Raw genomic sequence first — 26,784 nt, 5'->3', positions numbered from 1 at the left:
GATATACCTTCAAAAACATAAGAAAAAAGCTGAGTTTTTACGAAATATTCTTGCAATTGTCGACAAGCTGTGAATACTAAATAGCTACAAATACTAAAGCACAGTTATAACTAGCAGCTATCATAGTTACTACTTTAAATGCTAATGCTATAACATGCTAATAATAATACATGCTGTAGTAAATGTAACATTAGCACAAGTAGTCATAGCCTACAGTCAGACGACTAACTCAGGAATGTCAGTTACACAGCAATATCTCTAGCGATAACATCTAAACGTTTGCTAACACTAGCTAACATTAGCTACCATACAGTAAGCTAATAACCATAGCAGACCAAGTTTGGCTATAGAGGTAAAACCCCTAAGTGTTTTAAAATGAGTGTTGTATTGCTTAAAAATGCTAGTTGTTGAAGATGAGAAAAATAATATCTTTAAAAATGTTGCTTTAAATGATGACACCCCATCTCAGCAAGCGGAGTCCTTACACAGAGGCAGCAGCAAAAAATCCAGCAAAACAATTTTAATTTTATTGGATTTAATATAAAACATCAAATATACACTTTATTACAGATTAGGTTGAGTAAACAGTAACTATATTTTAAGGTGTTAATATTTAAGATTAAGATTGTCAACTGGGCATTAGTGAGACTCTCTTTAATTCCATATTATGAAGAAAGTGGTCATTAAACAAGGCATGCAGTGGATATTCACATTAGAAAATGGTGGCTAACATGAAACATGCTCTTAAAAAACACTCTTGAATGAAACCAGCAGTGATCTGCTTTTGGTGACAGCACAAAATGCTGTAGTCACAGTAGGAATGAGCTGAAGGTCCTCAGGCGTCAACAGAGTAAATGAATTACATAAATAAAAGACACAACTACTACAACACATGGAATTTCTGAACATAGCAAAAGCAGAAAACTCTAGCGTGAGAAAATAGTTTACATCTACTTCTGTTGAAATTATTACACTACACAGAACACATGATGCTACATTTTCTTTTAAATAAAAGCCATATTTGAGCTTTTTTCAGCACAAAATATATTTTAAAAAAAAGTCAAATTAGCTGTAGGCTACTCACTATAAAGTCAAGCAGCTTAAAGGAATAGTTTAAAGTTTGGCAAATATGCTTATTCGCCTTCTTTACAAAGTTACATGAGAAGATCGATACCTCTCTCCATTAAACATGAAGCTACAGCCAGGAGACCGTTAGCTTAGCTTATTTTAGCACTAAGGCTGGGGGCAAGGGGAAGCAGCAAGCCTGCTGCCATACAACCACAATGTATTGCTTTTACACTTTTCTTTTTGTACAAGCAAGATAGAATGTGTTAACTGGTTAGTTTTGTGAGTGCTGATCGGCGTATTTTGTTACCTTTGGACAGAGCCATGCTAGCTGTTTCCTCCAAGCTAAGCTAACATTCTGGTGGCTGTAGATTCATATTTAACCAACCCGATCTCACAGAAATACGTGAAATGACCACAACCTCTTAAAACCGCTTAACCATTTAGGTTTGGTAAGCAAAACTACTTGGTTAGTTTTAGATCATGTGTATGAAATAAATGCAAAATTTGAATTAACTTGCGACAAGAAACAAAGTAAGCATCTTTCCCAAAATGTCTAACTATTCCTCTAAAATCAAACCAATAAACTAGTCCATCATACTGTATAAATGGCTTAACTGGTCTACTGAACTGGAAACCATATAAAAACAACATGTTTTGTCTTTCTTATGTTATGCTGCCACCCACAGGATTGACACTCCACTTCCTGTTTGGTAGCTGATCTGATTGACTCGTCCACGTACACAATCCAGTGTGAAGAACACTGCTGTGCCGTTACTAACCTGGAACGATGCCCGCAGGCTAACACTGGCCCAATGGCTTCCCTCGGGCATCTGACCACCCACCTGCTGGGCCAGAGGGACAGGTCGCGCTCCCTCTGCCTCCCGTCCACCAACTGACCCTTCTGGATCACTTCGCCTTAGAAGAGTCACCTTGACCAGGTTGCAGGAGTGAATGAGTTTGAGATCCAGAGCCACACTGGCTGTGCCCCTCTCCCTGAAGACAAAATCTTGTCTCTGATCTGTGGTTGCCTTCCCCAGCAGCCCCATCTGGGACACCTGAGCGCTTGTCTGGTGGAAGAACAGCGGCTTGTTTCGAACTGCTCCTGAGGGTAGGCCGGTGTGAGACACGGAGGCAGAAAGAGAGGAAGAAAGAGCAGCGGGGACCCAAACCAGGCTGAGAATACTGATGCCTGTCTCATCGCCAAAGAAACGTACGTTGCACTGAGCAGGAGAGAGGATCTCAAAGCCCAGTGTGTCCCCAGAGCCAACTTTAGCCGCTCCAGACAGAGATAAGGATGTGTCTCGATAATGGACGCCTGGTTTGAAGGTACGGCACAGCTCCACGCTGGTTCCATTACGGTTGAGGTATGCCAACAGTTGGAAGCCCTCACTCACACACGCCTGGCCCATGGAGTACAACGCCTGCTGAAATACAAAACGCACGGTGCCACTTTCTGCAAAACGGATCCCACGGCCATCATGAGTCAGCCCCACCACGTAAGGGTCAGAGGTGGAGGTGGTACGGAAGACTGGGCGATAGTTTGTATGGTAGTGTGCGGACACCATGGCCTGTGCTGTCATGGCAACAGCCCCGGTGTCATGGGAGAGCCAGAGGAGACTGAGTGGAGCTGCTGAAGGGTCGTACAGCTGCAGACCTTCACTGCTTTGGTTACAGTGGTGGCTGGCACTCCGGAGGAATAGGGAGATCATGTGACCCGGGGCGACCTCTGCTACTCCACTGATGCTGACGCTCTGCAGCGACCTTCCCTCCCGCTGCTCGACCCTAAAGCCACTGAGGTCGCGACCCTCAGAGCCGTCTGTGTTGTTCATACGCAGACACAACTGGATGAAGCTTCGACAGCCGTGGCTCACAGAAAGATTCTCATCCAGCCAGACCAGACCGTGCTGCCTAAGCACCAGGCGCCCATCCTCAGCCGACAGCAGCCCTGGATCACCTCTTCCCTGGATTTGAAGCTGCACGCTAGGGAAGGTGTGGGCCAGGACGTGGCCTTTTGCGCCAGGCAGACTCACATCTCCGGTCCAGGACAGAGAAAGGACACTGTCGCCAGCAGCAGCAGCAGCAGGGCCAGAGCAGATGGTGTCTGTGGTGAAGGTACAAGGTGAAGCCACGGGCTCGCCATCACACTCATTACAGGCCTGACACTCATCCATGTCCGAGTTGTAGAAGTAGGCGTGGCCGCACATTCCTGAGCTGGCTTCTCGCTCTGTCATGCCCTGGCACCTGAATCCACCTGATGATTGGAAAGCAAATAGCTGAAAGTTCAAAACTTGTTTCAGAAAGCACTTAAATCATTGTCTCTAATTATAAATAATCTGTTTGTAGTTCAACAAATGGAAAAGAGGGGAAATGTGGGAATGTTTAAGAGACATTAGAGTTGTAATCAAATGCAGGCAATGTTGACAAATGTTCTCAGTAATTCATGTTACCTGGAGTATTGAGACACTTCTGTCGATCCCCACACAGATCAGCTATTTCAAGGCATTCATCTCTGTCCTGTAATGACCAATAAATCAACATTTTGATTCCATTTCAAAGCAGCCATAATGAATGCTTAATTGGTTGTGAACCCACAGAAAGTTACCCCACTCTACGTCTTTCAGATCATTGTTTTGGTTTTGCAGCCACAACTTTATTGTTTTGGTTCACTCTCACCCCCCTTTTAACTTTATATTTGGCAGAAACCCAAATTCCTGCACAGTACCAAACTGCATACACACAAAGTCTCCTGCTAGTGTTTTTCTGTCTGTCATGACAATTCTACTTCAGATAGTATACACATCTGCTATAACTCAGGGACCCACCAACATGGATGCATAATAATAACTGGTTACCGGATCCCAAAGGTTTACTTCCGTGATATGCGGCACCACTGAATATGCGCAGTAGTGTCCTGCTCGGCCCATACACTTAAATTGTGGTAACATCACAGGTTTTTAAATCGCTTTTCTCGTTTTTCAAATATAAAAAGTCATTGTATAAAAAAAATCATAATAGAAAGAGTCATAATAGAACTTGTTTGAAGTGTGAGGTTTCCTGGCAACAGTTTTACAGACGTCATTTTTACAATGGTGGCCTATTGGAAATCCTTTCTGGGCCGCAGGAGGGATTTTTCATTGCAATACCTCTAGTGGCCACTGGACGAAACTGGCTGCAAGGCTGAGCCCATTTCCTGGTGCCCTGTAGGATGCCCCTCAGGTAGATACAAAATATAAAGGACCCTCTAGGGTGCCCTTAAAGCTGAGAAAATGTGATGCAGTGCCATGTAGGCTGCCCTACATGCTAGAAAACTTTGTGCGTGCTGGTGCCCCTTTTAATTTCTTTCGCCCCTGTCCCTCAGACAACCTGAGTCCGCCACTGCCACCAACACAAGCTTTGTTTTGTCTCCCATGCTTTAAGCTAGTTTTTTTTTCATATTGTATGAGTCCCGTTTATGTCCACAAGTTCAACTGTCATATTTTATGATAGTGCTAACCTGGCAGATTCTGTCTGCATGGACTGAACACTGTGCAACCAGGAAGAAGCCAGCAGGACAGATGGTACATTTCTCACAGTGAGGATGACCGCTGCTGAAGCCACAGTATTCCTCAGAACCGCAGTTCCCACAGGCCAACACGGAGCGACCCACCTGACGGCATCAAACACGTCATTGAACATCACAGTCAGGTCCATATCATAAAGAAAGTTATGTAGAGTAGCTAATCAGATTAGTTTATTTACGTTTCCAATCCATTTAATATATGCTAGTTAAAGTAGGATGAGACAAAGTTTATGACTTACTTAATTACTCAATATTATTCTATGGTGCAGTGTATGCCTTTGCAGCAGATCATCAACTGATATAAGAATTTGAAAAAGAAAAACATTCACATATTCTTGCAAAATGGTGGCTGGCATGAAAATAAAGCCAATTCTGTACATTCCTTTAGTTCCAAATTACTTTTATCGCGTTGCCTTTACTTACAAATTAGGTCTCTAAGGATGGAAACATCTGGTATCATATTGACTGTCAGGTATTGTTGTCCATACACTATATTTTGAACACCCTTGCACACCCTTGATTCCTGATTCAACTTGCAGCTCACCTCCACCACACTGGCCTCCATGTCCACCTTGTGCAGAGAGAGAGCCTGCTGTGCTTGGTGGGCTCTAACCTGCCCACTCATGGTTTCCATGTGACTGTCTAGCTCTCCCTGGAGGTTCTGGAAAGATGTGTGTTTGATGCTGTCCATCATTATGTTATACTGGGCTTTAACCTGAAAAAAATTAAATATGAAAAATACAATTTCAGTGTGATCATGGTAATAATCATTATGACTTATAATATGAACACACAAATTAAATTAAAAAATGTGTGACTATTCTATTCAGCCCCGATTGGTCTGTTCTGTGTATAATGGTCCTAATTTCAACTGGATTGTGGTGCAGAACATTCTCTTTCTTTGATCACCATATGGAAAAGATCGACCACAGGGAGGTCAGCAATATCATCTAACAAAATGAAACTTCTGTAGGTGTTTTTTTTTTTTTTTATCCACCTCATCTAAATAAATGTTTAATGCTTTTCTAATCACTGCCCAGTAACAAAACCACCAACTATCAACATTTCGCTCATTCACAACAGCCTTACTTGCTCCATCTGGTCATGCATTCTCCTCTGCTGCTCCAGTATTTCTCTCTGCTGGTTGACCAGCGTCCCCTGCTGCTCACTGAGGAGCCTTTGCAGCTCCCTGACCTCGTCCTGCTGGCCCCTGAGGGCCTCAACCAGCTTCTCCTGGCTCTTAGACAGCTGCAGCTGCAGCACAAGAGCGTCCTCTGAGGGAAGCTCATTGGTCCCTGTGGCAAAGAAAGAAAAAACTATTACATAGCAATCTAAGTGACTATTATTTTCTCCCTGAGAAGGCATGCAGTTTAAATGTTCTATCCTGCTATTCTGTGGCTAATCACTCACAGACTGATACTGACCTGGTTTCATGTCACATGTCAGCTGTATCCATGCACCACGTTCCGACCCAAAGTCTGGAAGCTCATCCAGAAATTGCGCCGCTCTGTCTGTCACATGAACCGGCGAGTGTCCTTTCCCGTCGTCTCCTCCATGCGTACCGCAGCCGTCTCCGACGCAAGGCTTGGGCTTCTGGCGCATCCGGAGGGGAAGTTTACATCCAATCCCTTTACACTCCCGTGTTGTACTGTCATCACTCGTCGTGCGTTGAGAGACAGTGGTCGGACAGGTCCCACCGGCGCAGCCAGGATGGAACACCTCCGCCGTGATGGTTCTCGGGTTCGTCCTCCTGGTGCCATCCGTTCCCGCTGGTTGCGTAAAGCCTCCCTGCTGAGGTTGGATGATGGTGTAAGGTGCTAACGGCGCGCTCTGGGCTTGGCGATGAGTGAAATGAGCATCCTGTTGGTAACTCGGGTAGACTTGTCCTTGTCTGGATTGTGCAGAGTGGTGAAACTGTCGTCGGGACGCCGCTGGCTCTGTGCGCCCCTGGCAGTGCGCTCCGACGCACGGTCTGCTCCAGTCCTGGCCAGAGAAGCAGCGCGTCCCCCGGCACATCTCAGATACGCTCTCAGCTCCACTGAGTAAAGATGTTACACAGAGTAAAAATATGGTAGAGATACGTGCCATGTTGCAACGCTGAAAGGTAAAAACGGAATCAGGGCAGGGCTGAATGGTGGCCCTTTTTGCGCACCAATCCTTCAGTCTTGTAGATCTTTTTTGATCATCTCTCTGAGAGAAACAAAATCCCTCAAATTAGTGATTGTCCATACATGTAAGTGCCAATTGATCTTGAACAAGGGATTGCCCAGACATCAGCTTGTCTCCATTGCGCGCACCGCAGTTTCTGCCCCCTTTTGCCCCTTCTGGAGATAGCTACGTCTAGCCCACATGTGGCGCTCACTGCTCCTAATTGGCAACAGGCTTTGCTCCTAGTCTTAAATTAACCCCTAGCTTTCCCGGACATACCACTCCACAGAGTCACTGTATTCCTATTGAAGCTGTGCATGTGGTAGATATTTGGACTATTCCAATATTATTTTTATTTTCGCACGCCGGTGTTCACTCATGAGCAGTTTTGGATGCACGGTTACCATAACTTTATCAGAGGCTCCAAATGGTCCAGTGGAATTTTAGATTTGAACTTTATAGGGCTTTCACATAAGTATATTATTCAAAGGGGAAATAGCTCTTTTTTTTCCTTTTTCTTGGCCATTCATTTTGATTACAGGATCAGCCCTGTGGGTTTTTAACAAGCCCTGTCAGAATTAAAATCTCTGCTTTATATTGCATCAAAGCTTTGATCTCTTCTGTAGTACCAGATTAGGGTGCAGTGGTAGGACTCTGTGATATTTTGGAGCTCTCTTGTAAAATGTAAACTTTATTACAGTTTATTGCCTCTCTCATTTCCCTTCCTTGACCCCACATGACTTTGATTAAAGCTTTAATCCACATTAGAAACACTTAGATGTTTCCCCTCTTCTCAGTTTCAGGGCAAAATAGAACTCACCCACACACACACAAACACGATGCACAGACTGACTAAATGAAGTCTGTGCGTAAATCCTCCACTTCTCAAAAGCAGTTTGTTATAGATCATCTGCATATAAACAGGTTTTCTGGACTATTAAAGGACGCATGCACACACATGCACATGTGCAGCCGGTGATAACAGGGTCACACTTAGACATGGTTACTAATTTACTCACTTAGGCTAAAGTGAGACCACACATGATCCTGATTATAGCTACTGACACCAACTCTGTGCTTAAGAAGAAACCTATGAGATGGAACTTCTGAGGCTGTTGATGTCTGTTAGCCATACTGTTTTCGCACTATGGGACTTCACACTCTATCACTGTCTGCACTTATTTATAGTGGTGTTATTAACATCAGTGTCTTGCTCGGTCTGCTGCCACATTAACTGTTTTATCATATTCTACACTGTTGCCAGTATTAGGTACATGTATTAAGTACGCTAAAACCAATGCAGTCTTATACAACAGCCCTTCATGAAGGTTACAATGTTTAGTTTTTGTTAAAACAGTTCAAGAGGTGTTGATTCAACTGTATGATCTTTTTGTGTTTCTATTATTCAGCCTACCCCATTGATATAAATACTAAATTAGAAACACCTTTCAGTAGAACACAATACAATAACAACTGCAGCCTCCAAATTTATCACACAGTTAAATCAGTTTCCCTGCAGAGCGTCAAAGTTGATCTTGTTTTAAAAACAATACTAACTGTAATCTTGTTTCTTTCATCAAACCCTGTAAGTCATTACTTAGTTACATGCTGCATTACCGACACAGGTGTTTCCAGTTATGCTGATTGATTTTCCCTCGTTAAGGCTAGGCTGGTTTATAGTAGTATAGCATTTTCTTTAACAATATAGCAATGCAAAGTTCTTTACATTACATAATAAGGCAGAAATACAAGATATAAAACAAATACAAGGTGACATTAAAAGACACATAAAAATAGGATTTTAAAAAGAGTACTATAAAGTAGAAAAATAAAGAAAAATAAGCTGAAACACATCAAAACTTATTAAGAAAGAGGAGAATAAGAATTACACTGCACTTACAATACAGTGCAAGATATGAATAGATAGATTTAAATTCAACTTTTTGTTAAAACACTGGCAAAGAGATACATGTTTAACAAAAGAGCAAGAGAGGTGTTTATCAATAATGTTTTATACAAGCCCACAAAGTCCTGAGGACCAGTGTAATCAGACAAAATAGGTTGGAACCCCTGCATGCCTCTACCATGAGTGTAGTGCTCCGTGAGAAATGAAGAGAAGAGTACATTGTACATTGTGGTCAGTAGCAACGCAGATATGCAACATAATTAGAAAACTTCACTCTGCTTTACCAGAAATGCAGTTTAATCTACTTCCTGATTTTACAGGAACTTCAGCTAATATCCGCAGAAGCAGTGCAGGCAAAGTCATGTGTACAAGTGGTTAGTTATAGACCAACCGCTGAGCATTTTAGCACTTAAACTTTATGAGGCTCCCATTGTGTGAAAGAGACAGAAAAGGTAAGAACTTTAAATGATAATGAATGTTTTTTATAGACGTTTATTATGGCAACTGTATAGTAAATCAATATAATAAAAATATGCTAATGTTAAATCTAGAATTATTATATGTCTTTCACCCTTCTGCTCGTCCCTGTAAGAGTTAAATAGTTGAGCAGCTACATCAGCTTTGTTTAGGACAAACACATGTCCTCTCACAGCCGCCAATGGATGGTTGTGCAACTAATTAGAAAACAGTAAGAAGCTCTCGACCACAAGAAAAGAGAAAACATGTTGGTTTACTGTCAGCAAGCAATGCTTTCTGATTCCTTTCATGCATATAAGTCTCAATAAATCGCCTTTTGTACTCATGCTTTGGCCCGTCCGCCTGTTTGCCTGCCTGTCTGTCTCCTGGCGTTTTGTTGATGTGTGAGACCACAGCGGGAGATGGCAGAAACAATCTGACATGCCCGATGAGAACATGGAATGTGATTTTGTAATGCATGCTTTGATGAGCACATGCCTGGAATCACTGGCAAGTAGTAGTAATTAAATAGATATACCTATGTATAAGAAAGATGTTACGAAAACAGAAGTTAAGATTGGCTTTCACATATGTGAGACAGAAGTCCTGAGAAGCCACAAAGGTAACGTTCACTTTCGTGATTAACACAATTCACTTTCATATGGAAGCAATACTTAGTCCACTTCCTATTCTACCTCATAACAGATAATGGATGGTCTGTTTACCATTCAGCATAAACACAGAATGAGACTGAACAGCACAGGCAGGACTGTATACTGTAGCCTATGTGTTTCTGTTTGTGTGTATGCACATTGGGCTGCATGTGCATCTATACATATATATCTTATCTGTGTATGAAGAGCAGGACAGAGGCTCCGAATTTATGAATGTCACAAACACCACAGATGAGTTACCGTACACAGGACAGAATATGCAATTTGCATTTCTCGAGGTGCAGCTTTAATGTCTATAGACATTAAACACATATATATACACATTATAGATAATATATCAGCGTAAAGTTAAACAAAGCCAAACAAATGTCTGCTGTGTTCGTCACTTATTTAGACTTACCCAGATTTTCACTTCTGACGATTTATTCACTCTTCCTCAGCTGATATATCACAATGTAATCCAACGCTGTCTTAGCAAGTACTACGAAAAATAAAATAGGCTGAAAAACATATCATTTTAAAGTTGCTATAATCAATATTCTTACATTAACAATGGATCACATGACTATTTGTATTTAAAAGGAGTCACACGTAGTGACGTACCCACAGAGAATTATCACCCAACTCTGCAGCTTTACTGTTTTAATTCACTCTCACCGCTCTAAAAGCGACGTTTTCAGCAACAGCAGGCAGCTGTTTTCAGCGTTAAAAGCTCTGACAAACCCATTGTACACTACCTGTCCACCACCAAACACATTTTCACTCTCAACTCATCAAATTGGTAAGGACCTCTTGGCATTTTAACACTCTGGTTATCCCTTTTGCATCAATTTTACAATGTGCAGGGTATGGCAACACAAACTTGATTAGGTTTAGGAAAAGATCGTGGTTTCGGTTAATACAAGTACGTTATGTGTTACGTGACTTACCGACGCAACGTTAGTTAATTATGTTACATTTGTTAAAATGAGTCAACGTTTCCTTTAGGTTTCACACAGTACATGAACAGTAGTCTCCTGTGTGAAAGTCCAGAGTTTGTTTGACCCATCTATCTATTCACCCTGACCTCCTCCCTATGCATAATTTGGCACTGTTTATATACGCCATCTCACAGCTAAAGCTTGTGCGTCGGTATCAGATGTTGAGGGCCACTGACCAAGCTGCCATATTTGACGAGTTGGGAGTCAGAACTTGGATAGATACAGTTAGCAACTAGCTGGTGAACATAGTGGGACATTTAGCAGCTAAAGAATGAGACATTTCCCTCAGGAGTTAGTGGATACCAAAACAGAGCTAAAAAGAGAGAATATTAGACTTACACTCATCAGGTGGCCAGAAACAATCTAAAAGTTTTAGCTAAATGTTTTGGTTGTATGGCCACAACTATAATAATTGTAAAAATAATTGTCTTTGACCACAGTAGGCAACTGTTTTTGCCAAAAAAAAAAGCTCAGATAAACACTACTGAAAGCTACCTGCCCAGCAGCAAACAGAAGATAAACACAGTTAACAACTAGCTGGTGAGCAGTTAGCAGCAGAGATTTTCCTCAGGAGTTGATGGAGACCAAAAACAGAGCTAAAAGAAGAGTGAATTTTGGACTTACATTTGCCAGGTGGCCAGAAACACAACGCCAAAGGAATGCTAATGTTTCCTCATGTCTGCTGGATGTGTAAATGAACTCTTTGCTAACGTTTTCATCATTTCAAGTTAAAAGGTGATAAAATGTCAGTGTTGTGTATTTATAGATTGTTTCTGTTGACCCCAAGTGGCCCAAAAAATCAGTTAATGCAGGTTTAGCAAGAAAACAAGAAATAAGGATTGGCTTTATTTAGTTGTATTTAGGATCAACAAAATAGATGTTGGAGCCTCTCCCAGCATCTACTGAGCAGAAGGCAAACTGAACACAAGTTGAGCGTGGTTATTGAATTACAGAATTAAGCAACATAAGAATTTCCAGAAAAAACTTAAAACAAAGCATGTACAATACAAAATGTGATTTCTTTCTCATATAATGAAGGCCAGAGGTGAGACGTTTTTAGCACATAGGGAAACAGACACATGAATACCATACCATTTTGTCCGATTTTGTAATAATTATTAGACAGTTGTTATGTGTGCTTCCAATTATTGTGCTTGTTGTAGGACTGCACCGTGTCCACCTTGTCAATGCTGCTCAATGCATTCCACAATACAAGAGTTATCATTAAACTTCTAAAAATGTAAAGTAAGAAGTTACCCACCAATACTGCCTCTACATTTGTCATTTCCTCTGTTTCTTGTTTCTATGCATGCTGCTGTGGCTTTACAATATATATCCATATCGGTTGTTATTGATAACCGCACACAGCAATGGTCTCAAAGAGTTGGCAAGAAGTAGAGTTCATTCTTCAGTTTGCTTTTTAAGCCGCTCCACATGCGAGATGCATTTCTGGCCCTATAGCTGCCAAGGTGCTGCCTCCATATGGACAAACCCAGACGCTGAGTTCCACAAAGTTTTGCCTGATAAAAATCTTTGATCTCAATGAAGCCCCTTTTTTCCAGAAATTATCAGCTATTAGTGCAAAAAAATTTGGGTTTGAACTGTAACCCATAATTCACAGATTACTTAGTGATTAGGCTCATAACACCTACACAAGACCTTTCAAATCACGCTAAATGAATCTTTGATTTTTAGTTAACAAATCTTAAGTGAGGAGTCTTCATATTAAGATATTTTGCCATCATCTCACATGGTGTCTGTCAGCAAAATGAGACAAAGGAATAACCAGTGAATACGTTTTAAAGTAACCAGTGAATACGTTTTCAAGTTGAGTTTATGTGACATTATTTCTGAACTCTATGTCCTGTAAGTGGAACATGGACCCAAATGATTCAGAGAAAATTATAAAATCGTGTTCAGTAGGGCATGTTTGCTCTCTCCACCTGTGACATATTTCACAGAGTTAGGTGAATTTAGCACTATATCCCCCAGCACCTCGCTCCACAGTTTATTGAAGACGAGGTTCATGGGTTTGCGGGATGGTGATAAAAACAACATGTGCGACTTCACAGCCAGAGCAACATGGGAACCATTTTAACCTGCCACACACGCTGCTTTGTCACTTTGTGGAGAAATGGCAATGGTATTCCACTGCAGTGATCGTGACTTTGAACATTTTTAGAAATAGAGATCACATTTCTGTTTTTTTCTTTTCTGGAGTTTAAATCTTTTTGCATATTGTTTATCTGTTTTTACAGCTGTGACAGACATTTCCAAACTGTATATGTGTATGGGCATGCATGTGTCGAAGAGTGTTTGTATCTCCATGCCACAAAAATGTCGTTATGCAGGAGTTGCTGGCCCTATGCAGGCCTTCCAATAGAGTGTATATCCCAACTTTTCCGCTTGCTGCACGACAAACTATTCAAGAACTGGTGCCGTTAGAAACTGAATTTAAACTGAACTGAAATTATCCAGCGTTTTTCAGTTCTGCTGTAGTCTCCTATAATCTACTTTCTACATTGTGTTTATTTGTACTGCTGCTAAAATGCTTTGTTCTACTTTCTCAGATGGACGACATAGATGTCATGTTCAGTCACCTGCTTGGAGAGATTGATCATCTCTCTCAGGTGAGTCGTACAGCAGAGCTGTGACCGAAATGCTAATGTCAATGTGATAACATGCTTACATTAGCAATGCTAACATGCTGATGTTTAGCAGGTACAATATTTACCAGATTTACCATCATAGTTTAGCCTAACATTTGCTAAGCCTTAATTCTTAAAAGCCCAGCAGTGCATTGATGCTACACTAGACATGAGACATGAGTGAGTGTGTGTGTGTGTGTGTGTGTGTGTGTGTGTGTGTGTGTGTGTGTGTGCGTGTGTGCGTGCGTGCGTGCGTGCGTGTGTGCGTGTACGTGTGTGTGTGTGTGTGTGTGTGTGTGTGTGTGTGTGTGTGTGTGTGTGTGTGTGTGAGTGTGCGTGTGCGTGTACGTGTGTGTGTGCGTGTGTGTGTGTGTGTTACATCTGACATCGACATCTGACTGATTGGGCTGTCTATTTTCCAATAACACTTTGATATTTATTCTCAGAGGTGGCATAAACCAAAATATACCGACAGCACCAAAATGTATATTGTCACATTGTCTACTAAAGAAATGTCCAGGACGATAGTCAATAAATGGCTGTAACTCACTGAGTAAAATGTGTGTTTGCACTAAACTTCACATGAAGCTCTAAAACACCTAAATACAATGTTTTACACTGAAAAAAATAAAATGACTTGGTTGACTATGGAGTTATTCAACAAATAACAATTTTTTCTTCACTAGGAGTTGTTTTTTTAATATGTCAATATGGTATGCTCACACAAAGGTAATGCATCATGGTGACTTCACACCGCACCAGAAAGAAAGGGTAGGTTCTCCTGAATCATATGATGTATAGTCTATATCGACAACGTTTAATTTCCGGAATTGTTCAGTTGCCGGATGTCCTTCATTTCGGCCGGTTGTCTGTCACCTTCCGCTTTCTTTGTGTTGGCTTTCTAAACTCTAACTAAATTTATGAGGACTATGGTTAACTGCTCCTCAGTTCTCTGCAGGGTAAATCCAGACATCTGTTGCAGGACTAAAACAATCTTTGAACGTACACATGTTCCACCAAAACAAGTTCCTTCCCGAGGCTATTTTGCAGAGGCACTGTTGCTCCATCCAGCGCTTAGCACCGCCCAAGATGATTGTGATTGGTTTAAAGAAATGCCAATAAACCAGAGCACATTTGTCTCCCATTCCGGAATGCTGTGGACTAGCCAGACCCTCCTCCAAAGCGCTGTGGAGGAAGGTCTGGCAATGCGAGAGTAAATGATGTATCACACTTGATACCGACATAAAGAAAGAATTAGTCTAGATGCAGGCTTCAGTTAAGTTTTTAAGTTTTGGTAGATCGTTAGTAAGAAGCCTGATGATAGCGCTGTGAAAAGTAACGGGATCACCAAAGTAATTACAATTTATCCTAATGTATGTTTATATGGGGTTTTGAGATAATTCACTCAAAATCAAAACTGTTGAGCTTTTGGTGGTGCTTATGGAAAAATCAAGGGATGGTCAGTCATTAGGATTCATCCTCTGAGAACAATGAATGTCTGCATGAAATTGAATTGCAATCCAATCATCCAACAGTTGTTGAGATATTTCAATCTGGGCTGAACTGGTGGACCATCCGACCGCCATTGTCGTGCTTATCTGACAACACATTCCATTATGCATTAAAGTTCATCTGGTATTGTGAGAAGAAACATTGTGATATCAAACAATCTTTGGTCGCATTCTTTCTCAAAACATGACCAGATGAGCTGAGACTCTTCTCTGGTCGACTATTCCCATCAGAGCTTTTGAAGTAGGAACAGGTTACAAGAAGTGAATCAGACAAATCACTTGATGTTTACCTCACTAAACTGGACATTATCTGATTACACATGACAGTATTTGTTTTGAAACTGAAGCAAGGGACAGAAAAATGCAAGGCAACGCTGAGATGTGAAGTCATTGCATCTGTATTGGACCGTGGGTGATCACTGCAGATTCCCTTAAGCACACATAAGCTCATCATATAACTGCGGCTGGCCAAGAAAAACATTACACACTTCTAACTGATGCAACCTCAGCCTGAGGCTCAATTCTATATTGCCCATTTTCAAATCTCTTTATGTAAGCTAAATGAGCGCAGCCCTGAGAATGGGATCAATCTGGAACATTACATCACCAGTACCAGAAAAAGCCTTTATATGTCACCTTGGCATGCGTCCCTTTTGGAAAGCCATCACAGTGACAAACACCACTCCACAGACTATTACAGAGTTAGCAAGAAACACATTCTGATTAAAGCATTGATCCTCTCAGAGTCTGAGAAACAAAAGGATTTAAAGTGATTCCACTCATTGCCTTGATTGGGTCCATTCTCTGCTCTCCTGCCTTAAAGCCAGAAAACAAAAAGGGGTGTTTTTTTACCCCTGACTTAAGGAGCTTGGAGGTGTCACTTAAGCAGCAGCTCCAGCATGACGACATGTGTTTTCAGATACAGTCATCAGGGTTAACCTGCATGCTCGCGGGAATCATTTTGTGTACAGGTTGGCAGTCTGCCCAGCTTGTTTATAGAATAGGATTGAGCCTGTAGAGACGTATGTTAATAATTAATATACAGTATATGCAGTCTGGATATCAGCCATTTTCCTCGTGATCTTCAAGTTCTTTAACAGGGACACCAATTCACCAGAATCTGGATGTATGCACCGGATGTACAGCTTGTTCCAAACAGTTTTGACAAATTCGTTTTTCTTAATGAGCTGATGTTTGATTTATTGATTATCTTTGCAGAAGCTAAGTGCAATATGTTCTCCATTTATGGTACAGCTTGAAAACAGAGCATGATCAAATGCAGGGAAACAATCACTGATAAATAACAGACTTGTGCAACATATTTAAACAACAGTTTAGAGCAGTTCAAGGACTCATATGGCTGCTTGGATTTTTGGGCGTCTCTTTTATTACAAGTGTTATCTGAAACTAAAAAGTTTCTGTCAAATGACGTGACTTCTGTATGAAATGTATTTTTAAATGTCCAATGAAATTGTATAAAAACATTTCACAATATACAACTGTCATTTATGGGTGTGGGCCAGACAGTGGGATCCCGGTGCTGTGAGATTCCTGTGAGTTAATTTACCATCTCATTGCTTCGTTGCAGAGTTTAATGCCTGCAGCGGACACCGCAGAAGTGGACCCTGACTCGCAGGCAGAGAGAACCTTCTCCATTGGCTTCATGGACCTAAATGGTAAAGTGCTAGTTCAGGTGATGATGCTCTCATTCAAAGCAGTAGATAAAGCTTCACTTTCTACATAAGCAATGTTACACAACCAAGAGTCACACTGCCCTGAAAGTGTGATGTAGAAGGATGCAAGTGGGGAAAAATGTGAGGCGGCCTTTATAAGAGATAAGGTTTCTGTTGGGAGACGGGGAGTGACTGTTTCTTCTTGTGCCAAACGGTCATGCCAACCTGTAGAAACCAGGAGGGATAAAAATGGAGATATATAAGTTTGGGAAATGAAGGATAAGTGGAAGGTTAAGGCACAACTGTTTAAAAAGAAAAGGCATAAATAAGGATTTCAAGTGGTTAGGACTATGAATAAATTAGCTAAATAGACTATTTCAATTATGAGGAAAAAACTGATGTTGTGCCTACAAACCAAGCTAGTCTCTTTCTTCAACAAAAGTGAGATCTAGCTTGGGGAACTTATGCCCTTTCTTGCTAAGAGTGAGAAGATTGATACCACTCATTAAATATGAAGTTACAGCCAGGAGTTCGTTAGCTTAGCGTAGCATAAAGACTGGAAACAGGGGAAACCGCTAGCCTGGCTCTAAAGCTCTTGTCGTCAGTGTGAGGTTGCCAGGGATTGAGCCTGGACCGGCACTTTTACAAGGCCGCTTCTCTAACCTTTAGGCCACAACTGCACCCTTATCTCCTTACAGAGTGTCTTAATGAACTGGAGGACCACGACCTGGATGCTCTAGTGGCTGACCTCGGATCAAAATCAACCCCCTCAGAAGAGAGACTCCTCACAAATCAACAGAGCAACAGCTGTAAAGAAAATCAAATAGCAGCGTCAGCCATGACTCAGGAACCTGAGCCAGTAGCTGTTATTCCTCCACAATTGAACTCTGCTAAATCCTCTGGAGGGCTGCAGATGGTAACCTAGAATCTGTCACTGATCATAAAAAATGAAGTTGTAATTTTGTGAAAGATTTATATCTGATTACCTCCTCTTATCATGCATCCAGAGCGAACCTCAGACAAAGGTAGACAAAATCAAACTGGCTCTGGTGAAGCTGAGAGAAGCCAAAGTGAGGAAGGTAAAGCCAGCAGGTTTTTGAGTGTGTTTCTTCACCATGCAGTCACACAGATAAAGTTGAACCGAGCTTGCTGCCTCTCCTAGTTAATAGTAAAGGTGCTGATGAGTGATGGCAGCTCCAAGACACTGATGGTGGATGAGAGACAGACGGTCCGAGAGGTTTTGGACCAGCTTTTTGAGAAGACACACTGTGACTGCAGCATCGACTGGAGCCTGTGTGAGACCAACCCTGAGCTGCAGATTGGTGAGATGAGCACGCACACATGCTGCACATGCAGGCAATAAAGCACATGCTAAAGAAAAAATCATCAACAGAAGACATTGTTGCACATGTTTTCTCATCATTTCAGAAAGAGGCTTTGAGGACCATGAAAACTTAGTGGAGCCCCTGTCTGCGTGGACTCGCTTCAGTGAAAACAAAATCCATTTTGTGTCGAGACCTCAGAAGTATGTGATGTTTACAGAGCCTCAAGTGAGTACGAGCAAGTGTTTCCTTTTAGCCAAAGTTTTATTACACAGTTTAATGCATAGTCAGTATACTGAACAATGCTATTCTCACCCTGAAGGTATTTTACATGTGGAAAAAGAAGAAAGAATGTTTGAGTGGGATTAATGAGCAAGCCAAACAGATCTTACTCAAGGTCAGTAACACCAAAGGTTCTCAATCTTTTTTCAACCAAGGACCCCTTACATTATAGAGAATATACTGGGGACCCCCTCATGTGTGTACAGTGTATGTCCCATGGAATAAATTAACGTAGCCTATGTTTCACACTTCTTTAGTCTTAGTTATGTGAAAGAACAACACAAGATAAATGTATTAGAAAGATATTAGACATGAGAGTAATAGATTTGTTAGATTAGAAAATCTATGAATTATTTTAGATTGAAAATTGAAATCTTTGTTGAACTATGAAGACTTTTTGTAAAAATAAAAATTAAAAAAATTGTTTTACATCATGATACTTTAAATGAATGAATCTGAAAACTTTTCACGAACCCCCCCGGCAAAGTGCCACAGACCCCACTTTGAGAGTCACATAGAGATATACAGTACCGTGCTCACACCTTACCATATTACTGAAACCATAGGTCAAGTTGCTGTGTGTCATATCACAAACTGAAAATGGTTGGAATTAAAAAATGTTTTTACATCCTACATCCAAGTGCTGGACATTGTTAGGCTTAGTATTTTATCAACAATGAATAGCTCCATGGTAAATGGCTATGTACTCCCTGCTGAACTTCAGTGAGGATGTAAAGTCCTGGATGGCAAAAAGCTTCCTACAGCTAAACCAGAATAAAACTGAGGTCTTACTTTGACTTTGATCTCTATCCTGTGTTAATGTCAGATTTGCATGTAATCTTTGGCCCTGCAGGAGCATTTCGGAGGTTCCACTTTGATTGTTCCTGATCTTCAGGGCATGCTGTACCTAAAGGAAGATGGGAAAAAACTTTGGAAACCTCGCTACTTTGTGCTCCGAGCCTCAGGCATCTACTATGTACCTAAGGGAAAGACAAAGGTATGACGGATCATATACGAAAACATTCTACATCATATTTCATTTTTAAATGCAGGCGTGTTTATGGTGCACTGTTGACACCATTGTTGCTCTAGAGACAAAAGGTAGGTGACAGATTATATTTAGCTATTTAGCGACCTGTGTGGGCGAAACCACCTCCCATACACAGTTCAGATTGGTAAATACTCAGTTATGGTTATGTTTCATGAGGTGATTTTTAGCACCAGGCACAAAAGAAAAAAGACAACCTACTTTATTTGCATCTTACTCACTGTCTTAGAGTGGTATCAATCTTCTCATGTAACTCATGGTAATAAAATGGTCAACTGACAAACTATTGCTTAAAGGATGCATCTGCACAAATCTATATTCGCAATGTTGAAAAATGGTGTCAGGTTTTTAATGCTATTAACAACTGTCCAGTTGAAAAGAACATTAAAATTAAAAACTGGGGCGCTTTACCACTGGACCCCCAGTAAAATGGCCAAACTAAAACTTAAGGACAGTAACATATGTTGGAGGTGTGAGAAGGAAGTGGGTACTCTGGTACACATGTTGTATTCTTGTGAAAAAAATGCACATTTGTGGGATGGGGTTGTTACCCTCTTGAATGATATATTCGGACTACAACTCACCAAGACCCCAGCTCTGTGTATTCTGGGTCTGCTGCCAGACAATAACACTCTGACCGGAAGACAAAGACTATGGATACGTCTAGCTACTACAACAGGATGTAGAATAATTTTGAGGCACTGGAAGTCATCTACTCTGTGTTGTTTTAGGGAATGGGCTGAACAAATGACAAGAATGGCTACGTATGAGCGAGTCACTTACAGAGTAATGGGGAGAGAGGATATCTTTAATCAGGTTTGGGGCTCCTTCCTGATGGCCAGTGTTGGGAGTAACGCGTTACAAAAGTAACGCAATTACAGTAATGTATTCCTTTTTTCTGTAACGCAGTAATATAACGCATTACTAATTAAATTTCGGTAATATTATACTCGTTACAATCTCAGTAACGCGAGTTACAATGCATTTTAACGCAACATTTAGTGGTGCATTGTTTTTTTTAAGAATTTACCAACACCGCGACACATTTCTTCACAGGAAAAAAAAAAAAAAAAGCCGTATTATTTTCCTGTCGCTGTATTCGATGGTTGAGATGACTGCAGAGACAGATACATTTGCGAGATGGATATTATTTTCAGGAGTTATTACGCTGCGTTGAAGTGAGCTGTCCTGTTTCTGTTCCCGTGGTCAGAGCCAGAACCAGAGACGGTACGGGCAGCATGTATGTCCCAACAGGTGACGGTACGTCAGCGGCTGACAGATATAAACATGTCGGGAATTAATGTTGAGGCTTGCTACACGTAAATATCATAGCATTTTATCAGCCGTGGAGAGTAACTCTGCCTGTAGTGGAATGGCTTCTAATGACGACCAAAAGCGCTTGTCTTTTACTGTGACCATTTACTGTTCAATATGTTGCAGTTTTACAAACAAGAAAGTGAACAACTGTTTTACAACAATGCCATACTTTTGAGTATTTTCATTTTCTCCTACTTGCCTATTATATGTTTTACTTATCTATTTTGTATAGCTTTAGTTACTTTGCATATTTATATTAATTATACAAAATATAAATAATCTATGATGTATTAAAGTGGATAAAGACGAGACTTTATTGATCCGGTGGTGAAATTCACAAGCTAGCTGCCAAATCAAACTTCCCCTGTTATTTTGGTGAAAGTAACTCAAAAGTAATGCAAAAGTAGTGTAACGCATTACAATTCAGAGACAGTAATATTGTAATATAACTAATTACTCTCAAATGACAGTAACTAGTAATCTATAATGTATTACATTTTGGAAGTAACTTGCCCAACACTGCTGATGGCAATAGATGGGTTGTCTGTCTGAATATAACAATCTGATCCAATCCAATATAGCGTTTGACTGGTAGAATAATGTAATGTAATGTAAGGCAATTGAGGTTGTTGTTTGTTTTGTTATCTATTGTTTTTTTTTTTGTCTTTTCTTTTTTCTGTATTCATAAAACGGGACAGTGGATGATATCGATGTCTTGTTAGTTGTGATGGTGACATAGGTTGTACTGTCTGTCAAAAATATTAATAAAAAAAAAAAAAAACTGGGGCGCTTGGGTAGCTCACCTGGTAGAGCGCACGCCCATATACCGAGGTTTCCTCCTCGACGCAGCGGCCGCAGGTTCGCCTCCAACCTGTGGCCCTTTGCTGCATGTCATTCACTCTCTCTCTCTCCCCTTTCTAGTCTTCAGCTGTCCTATAAATAAAGGCCAAAAAAATAATCTTTAATAAAAAAAAACTAGTTAGTTAGTATGGCAGTAGTCCTTAACCAGAGATACAAGAGACTGTTTTCACTGCGTGAACTCTATGATGGCTTCCATCTGAGCACTCAAACGTAGCAGAGGCAGAAATGCAAGAGAAAGAGCCAGAGAAATGAGGATGGACAGTGTGAATTGAGTCCAACAAGTCGTTCTGTCACTGATACAGACGAGAAAAAGATCACCCGTGCAGCCTAACTCCACAAATCTTCCAAGGGGGAGAATAGATAGATGTTGAACTGTGCAAAGCAGATGTGCAAATCACAAACATAAGAGTGCTGCAGGAATCATCTGAGGCCAAAGGACACATGAACGAAGCAGAGGAAGATCTGGAAAGGATAGTTCATTAGGCAGGGGAAAGAGGAATGGCCAAATCAGACAGAAAAAAAGGTTTTACAGCAGTCTGAGGTGGACCTACTTGTAACTACAGTATGACAAGACTTAAGACATAGACACAGAAGCTACTGTCATATAAAGAGAGAGTAATGGAGCTGTTATCAAATAAGAAATAAAGTAGACAAAAGTGTGAGATAAAGTCAGAAAGAACCCTGAGAGAGTATAATAATAATAATAATAAAAGAGAGAGAAGTCAGAACAACAGTCATCCTCAGCAGCCGGGTCACTTCCACTTCTACGAAGCTTCCCTTTGTAGTTTCCAGTGAACAGCAGCATTTTTGTCAGTGTGGTTCAATGTGTGAACATGATGTGTTTCTGCTTAAAGTAAAAAAAAATGGAAGGAATGTTAAAATGCTGTAGAAAGAAAAACAAAGTCTTGAAGTTATAAAGGCCTGGCACGGAATTGTTTTCTTGAAAGAGTCAATTGAATTCAATTTGTAATACCTACTTACAATGAGATTAAGAACATTTATTTCTTATTCACAACATGCTAAAAAAGACAAAACAATGGCTCTGCTGTGCACAGCATATTTTCAGAATAACTTATTACCATATATGAACACCTATAGTTAAGCAATAAATATGTTCTCCATTATAAGATTTCTACCTGTCAGTGTGATTATTTGCTTTTTTTTTCTCAAGTCCTCCAGTGATCTCGCCTGCTTTGTTTGCTTTGAAAAAGTCAACATCTACACCACCAACAACTTCAAACAGAAATACAGAGCTCCCACTAACTTCTGCTTCATGCTAAAGGTAAGCTTAATAGACGGTTATCGACACTGAGTGAATTAGAAACTTGGGAAGGATCATCTGAATGAACAAAAAAAAAGTTGTGATCGTAGACACTTGAAGGATCTATTGAAATAAGATTTGTTTTCTTTCTGACAGTCTCTCCGTAACATTGTCAGAGTTGTCTCAGTTCTAAGTAAAGCTGTTCTTATGCAGTATGTTGACACTACACATGCTTGGAGTCCCATGCGGTTTAGATTGTCGATGCATTTGAGAAGAGAGAGAGAAATGGGATGGAGGAGAGTGGGACAAAGTGTAGGCTGGTGGTACTGCTGGTGGTGGTGGTGGTGGTATGTGTGTGTTTGGAATTGTTCCATATAAAGGACATGCAGGGTTGTATCTCTGCACTGCACAGACTCGTATTCCCAGCAGGGATCCATGATGCTCTCAGAAGTCGACCTAGTAACTAGTTTTTGGGTTTTAAAAAGTCCAGAGTTATAGCTGCTGGTTAGATATCACATCAAAAAAAAGATACCCATGAGCACTATTTAATGACACTAATTCCACTAACTATATGCTACGTACTTTCCATACTTCACAACAGTTTAGTTAAATCAAACATGAGCAGAGACTGAGTAGAAGGCTGAATATAACGAAAGCAGGACTCCACACAACTCTACTCACACTGCAACAGATAAAGATCAAGTTGTTAGAAGACATAAAAAGGTGTCCTTGGCAATGACAGCTGATCATGTTGAGGGGAAGTAAGATGACTGAAGAAAAACCAACTAACCTCAACTTCTTTTCCCCAATTTGACCTTTGACTACAAAGTGTATTTCTGACAGCCTGTTGCCAGCCATATGAATATGGTGTTTGCAATGACTGTGCTGTTGTTTAGCTAATAAAACAAATATAGTCACATCTAGGATTTCCAATTCCAACTACCACATTCCCAGTGAGAAACAGATGTTTGGTCCTGTTATATGGTCATGCTTCGCAGTCCACAGTGCACCAACAGTTTGGTATCAGCTGCCCTCTGCTGGCTCTAATGTGTACTACAATATAAACTGGTAGCAGAGATGCAGCATTTGTATTTAAAGGAGCAACCGATTTTCCCTCTGAGAAAATTACCCCAGTGATGTCATAGGAATGTCATCAGGATTATCTCAGCTTGAGTTTTTGAGACTTAACATTTGTAAGAGAAAGCCTGTGTTACAAGCTAGGGTTGAGGAGTTTGGAAGACATGAGCATTTACCAGGGAGACAGGGTCTACCAAAAAACACCAATGACTTGCATTATAGAAAGTGTAGGATGCCGAGTTTTTGGAGCTTGACCCATACTACGGACTGAAAGTCAGGATATTTCGACCTGTGCTGCATCAGTTTTGACCATTCTTTTTTTTTTTTTTAATATGCCTTAAGTCCCACAACTTTATGGAAGTGCAATACTAAATCATGGAAGCGCACCTTTAACATCACTTTACTTTCTGCATGTACTCTATTCCCAGCATCCCTGCATCCAGAAAGAGTCGCACTATGTCAAGTTCCTGTGCTGCGACGATGAGCACACGCTGTTGCTTTGGGTCAACTCCATCAGAATAGCCAAGGTCAGATTCAACAATGTCTGTAACACAAATCACTTTAATGTGAGCAGTTCAATTAGAAATCTATTTTCAATTCAGCTTTAAATTTGGGGATTTCATGCACAAACATAGCAAATGTAGACATTTCATCACTGGCAATTAAGCAGCTGTGTGTCCTCTGTCTGTGTTCAGTATGGGACTGTCCTGTATGAGAACTACCAGGCTGCAATAAAGAGAACCTCCAGTTTACAATCTCTCCACTTTGATGCACACAAAGGTGAGTCTACACATGAGAACAGTACTTAGACATGACTTAGATGAATTTGTGATGAAATAATTAAAGTTAACATCCTAAAGTGCCTTAATATGACAATGACATTACTAAGAGGTTACATGTTTTTAGGAAATGTGTGTGTGTGTGTGTGTGTGTGTGTGTAAGGAAAAAGTGCAACTGCTCATTTCAAATGTGTGTAAGTGTGCTCGAGTAGATAATCAATGGTGCTCTTTACTATATGTGTGTAAACTGGATTATAATACATATATTGAATGAGAGAAGTTGAAGAGACGTTATTATCCGTTTCTTAATAAACAAACTTTGCATAAAGAAGCTAAAGGTAAAGTTTAGCTAAATGTGTGTGTGATTCTTATAGTAAGACTGCAGTGACTCCCGAGTGTTGTTAAATGAGGACTATGATCACCCAAAATGCCGTCCTCCAAGCACCGAATCAGCCAATAGCAGGCCTCCACAGGTGGTATATCAATATATTGGGGTATTATTGATAAAAAAAATCTTAAATGAGTTACAGGAAAAAATAGTTACCATTTGAGGTTAGAACTCTCTGTGGAGGCTGTATAAAATGTCTGTATGTTGTTGTAAAACATTTGCATGCATGGCATTTATTCTTAACTCTAAGAATAAAAGCAAAATTACATAATTCTAAAAATAAATCTGATGTACTAAGCGGCTTTATAGCTACTGGCCCAGGTCAGCTTTTGAACAACAGCAATGGACAAAAATGTAGGAAAGCAGGAATACCACTACTAAAACCCATATTCCTGTAATTAATTCTCATTTGATTGTCTACAGGCAAATATAACAGTCACGCCCCTCAGATCAGCCCACAGCCGAGTCCAGCTCCACCCAAAACCACAAAAGTTGAAGACTATCCACATGAGCCACCCCCTGACTTCATCCCTCCTCCTCCTGGACACACGCACGTTTGAGACACAGCTTCGCCTCCTTCAGCAAGCCTGAATTGAGCCAATTTAGCCTCCTATGTGCACACATCAAACCTGGAGCCAATATGTTTCAGTAATGCACACACGTGTTGCATGTCCATGATACAAAATCATTTTTTTTTAATACTTTTATTTATTCCCAAATGAAAAATAATGATTTGTGTTTGGATAACATTTCTGCCACTTATACATTTTCTCACCTGTTCCAGCAGCTTTATGACGCACAAAACACACATTTCTGTCCATTGTTTCAATGAGCTGTTTATTACAAAAAGACTGTACATAAATGAAATGAACACATCCTATGTACAAACTGAGAGAAGACAAATATTGGATTTTGTTCCCATGAACATTTAAGTTACTGATTCCCCCCCCCCACGCTTCATCGTTAAGAAAACACACATCAAAGAAAGGCGCCTTGACCTGTGATGCCCTGAAATGCTAGACGTTAAGTGGTAAACATTACAAAGTCAGTGGTTTTTCTCATGATTTCTTTATGAAAAAAGTATAAATTAATCCTTTACATACAAACTGCTAGTGGACCTTCTTCAGCAGTCCCCGAAACAAAAACAAGTTGAATGCAAAGCTAGAAATACATTAGGTAGAAAAAGTTGTTTTCTCAGAAAAGATTACCTCATGATGGAAAAAATACAATCAAGAATGGGATGTAGTGGCAAATCATTCACTATAATGACATTTCGGTACTTCCATGCTGAATGAATACTGTTCACTTGACTAAGTCATTGACCTTTGCTAGTCTGTGTGAAAACCTGAAAATGTTACCTCTGGATAATATTCCCATCACAACACAAGGAAGTCTGTATCCATTTCAAAATAAAAGTTTGTGTTCAATGCCCGTTATTCCCAAAGTACAAATGATTATGTTTGTTTACGTGACTTGTTACAAACATAGATTCTGAGACAAACATCAGCTTCAATGATATTTGACAGCGGCTTTTACTTGCACCAACAATCACTTTGTAAGAGCAGGCATCTTATTTTGCAAAAGTAGTAGAAATCAGAACAGAAGTCTTCATATCGTTAAAATCTGTTAAAAACCTTGGGATTGCAATTCATTCCTTCACTGCAGTTAGCAGGTGTCACTTATATGTAGCACAGACTTTAATCTGTATATGTGTGGAGATAGACAAAACATACTGTAAGTAGCAGACTGAACCTAGCTTTAGTACATTACTGCAGGGTTGCCTACATTCACTAAAATGCAGAGGTGATTGAAGACGATTACAATCA

The 26,784-nt window shown here is 40.5% G+C and overlaps 2 protein-coding genes across 2 annotated transcripts; one reads left to right on the top strand and one right to left on the bottom strand.

Moving 5' to 3' along the window:
• Positions 1-518: 518 nt before the first annotated feature.
• si:ch211-252f13.5 lies at positions 519-6,956 on the bottom strand. Its single transcript, XM_031320546.2, has 6 exons — positions 6,052-6,956; positions 5,717-5,922; positions 5,172-5,342; positions 4,562-4,714; positions 3,516-3,582; positions 519-3,319 (listed from the first exon to the last, which is right to left on the bottom strand). Exons 1-6 carry the CDS (start codon positions 6,713-6,715, stop codon positions 1,737-1,739), a joined length of 2,844 nt encoding a protein of 947 aa, XP_031176406.1. The 5' UTR covers positions 6,716-6,956; the 3' UTR covers positions 519-1,736.
• A 2,058-nt stretch (positions 6,957-9,014) lies between these two features.
• On the top strand, positions 9,015-26,389 carry LOC116065077 (amyloid beta A4 precursor protein-binding family B member 1-interacting protein-like). Its single transcript, XM_031320535.2, has 13 exons — positions 9,015-9,133; positions 13,362-13,421; positions 16,539-16,626; positions 17,322-17,539; positions 17,631-17,702; positions 17,786-17,945; positions 18,052-18,173; positions 18,268-18,342; positions 19,081-19,224; positions 22,625-22,735; positions 24,220-24,318; positions 24,487-24,571; positions 25,382-26,389. The coding sequence occupies exons 2-13, from the start codon at positions 13,362-13,364 to the stop codon at positions 25,516-25,518; spliced, it is 1,371 nt and encodes a 456-aa protein (XP_031176395.1). The 5' UTR covers positions 9,015-9,133; the 3' UTR covers positions 25,519-26,389.
• The last annotated feature ends 395 nt before the right edge of the window (positions 26,390-26,784 follow it).

The sequence above is a fragment of the Sander lucioperca genome, chromosome 9 (assembly GCF_008315115.2).
Source record: "Sander lucioperca isolate FBNREF2018 chromosome 9, SLUC_FBN_1.2, whole genome shotgun sequence".
In the NCBI taxonomy this organism is placed as follows: Eukaryota; Metazoa; Chordata; class Actinopteri; order Perciformes; family Percidae; genus Sander; species Sander lucioperca.
The sequence above is the reverse complement of the archived record's forward strand: the minus strand, read 5'-3'. Positions and strand labels throughout refer to the sequence as shown.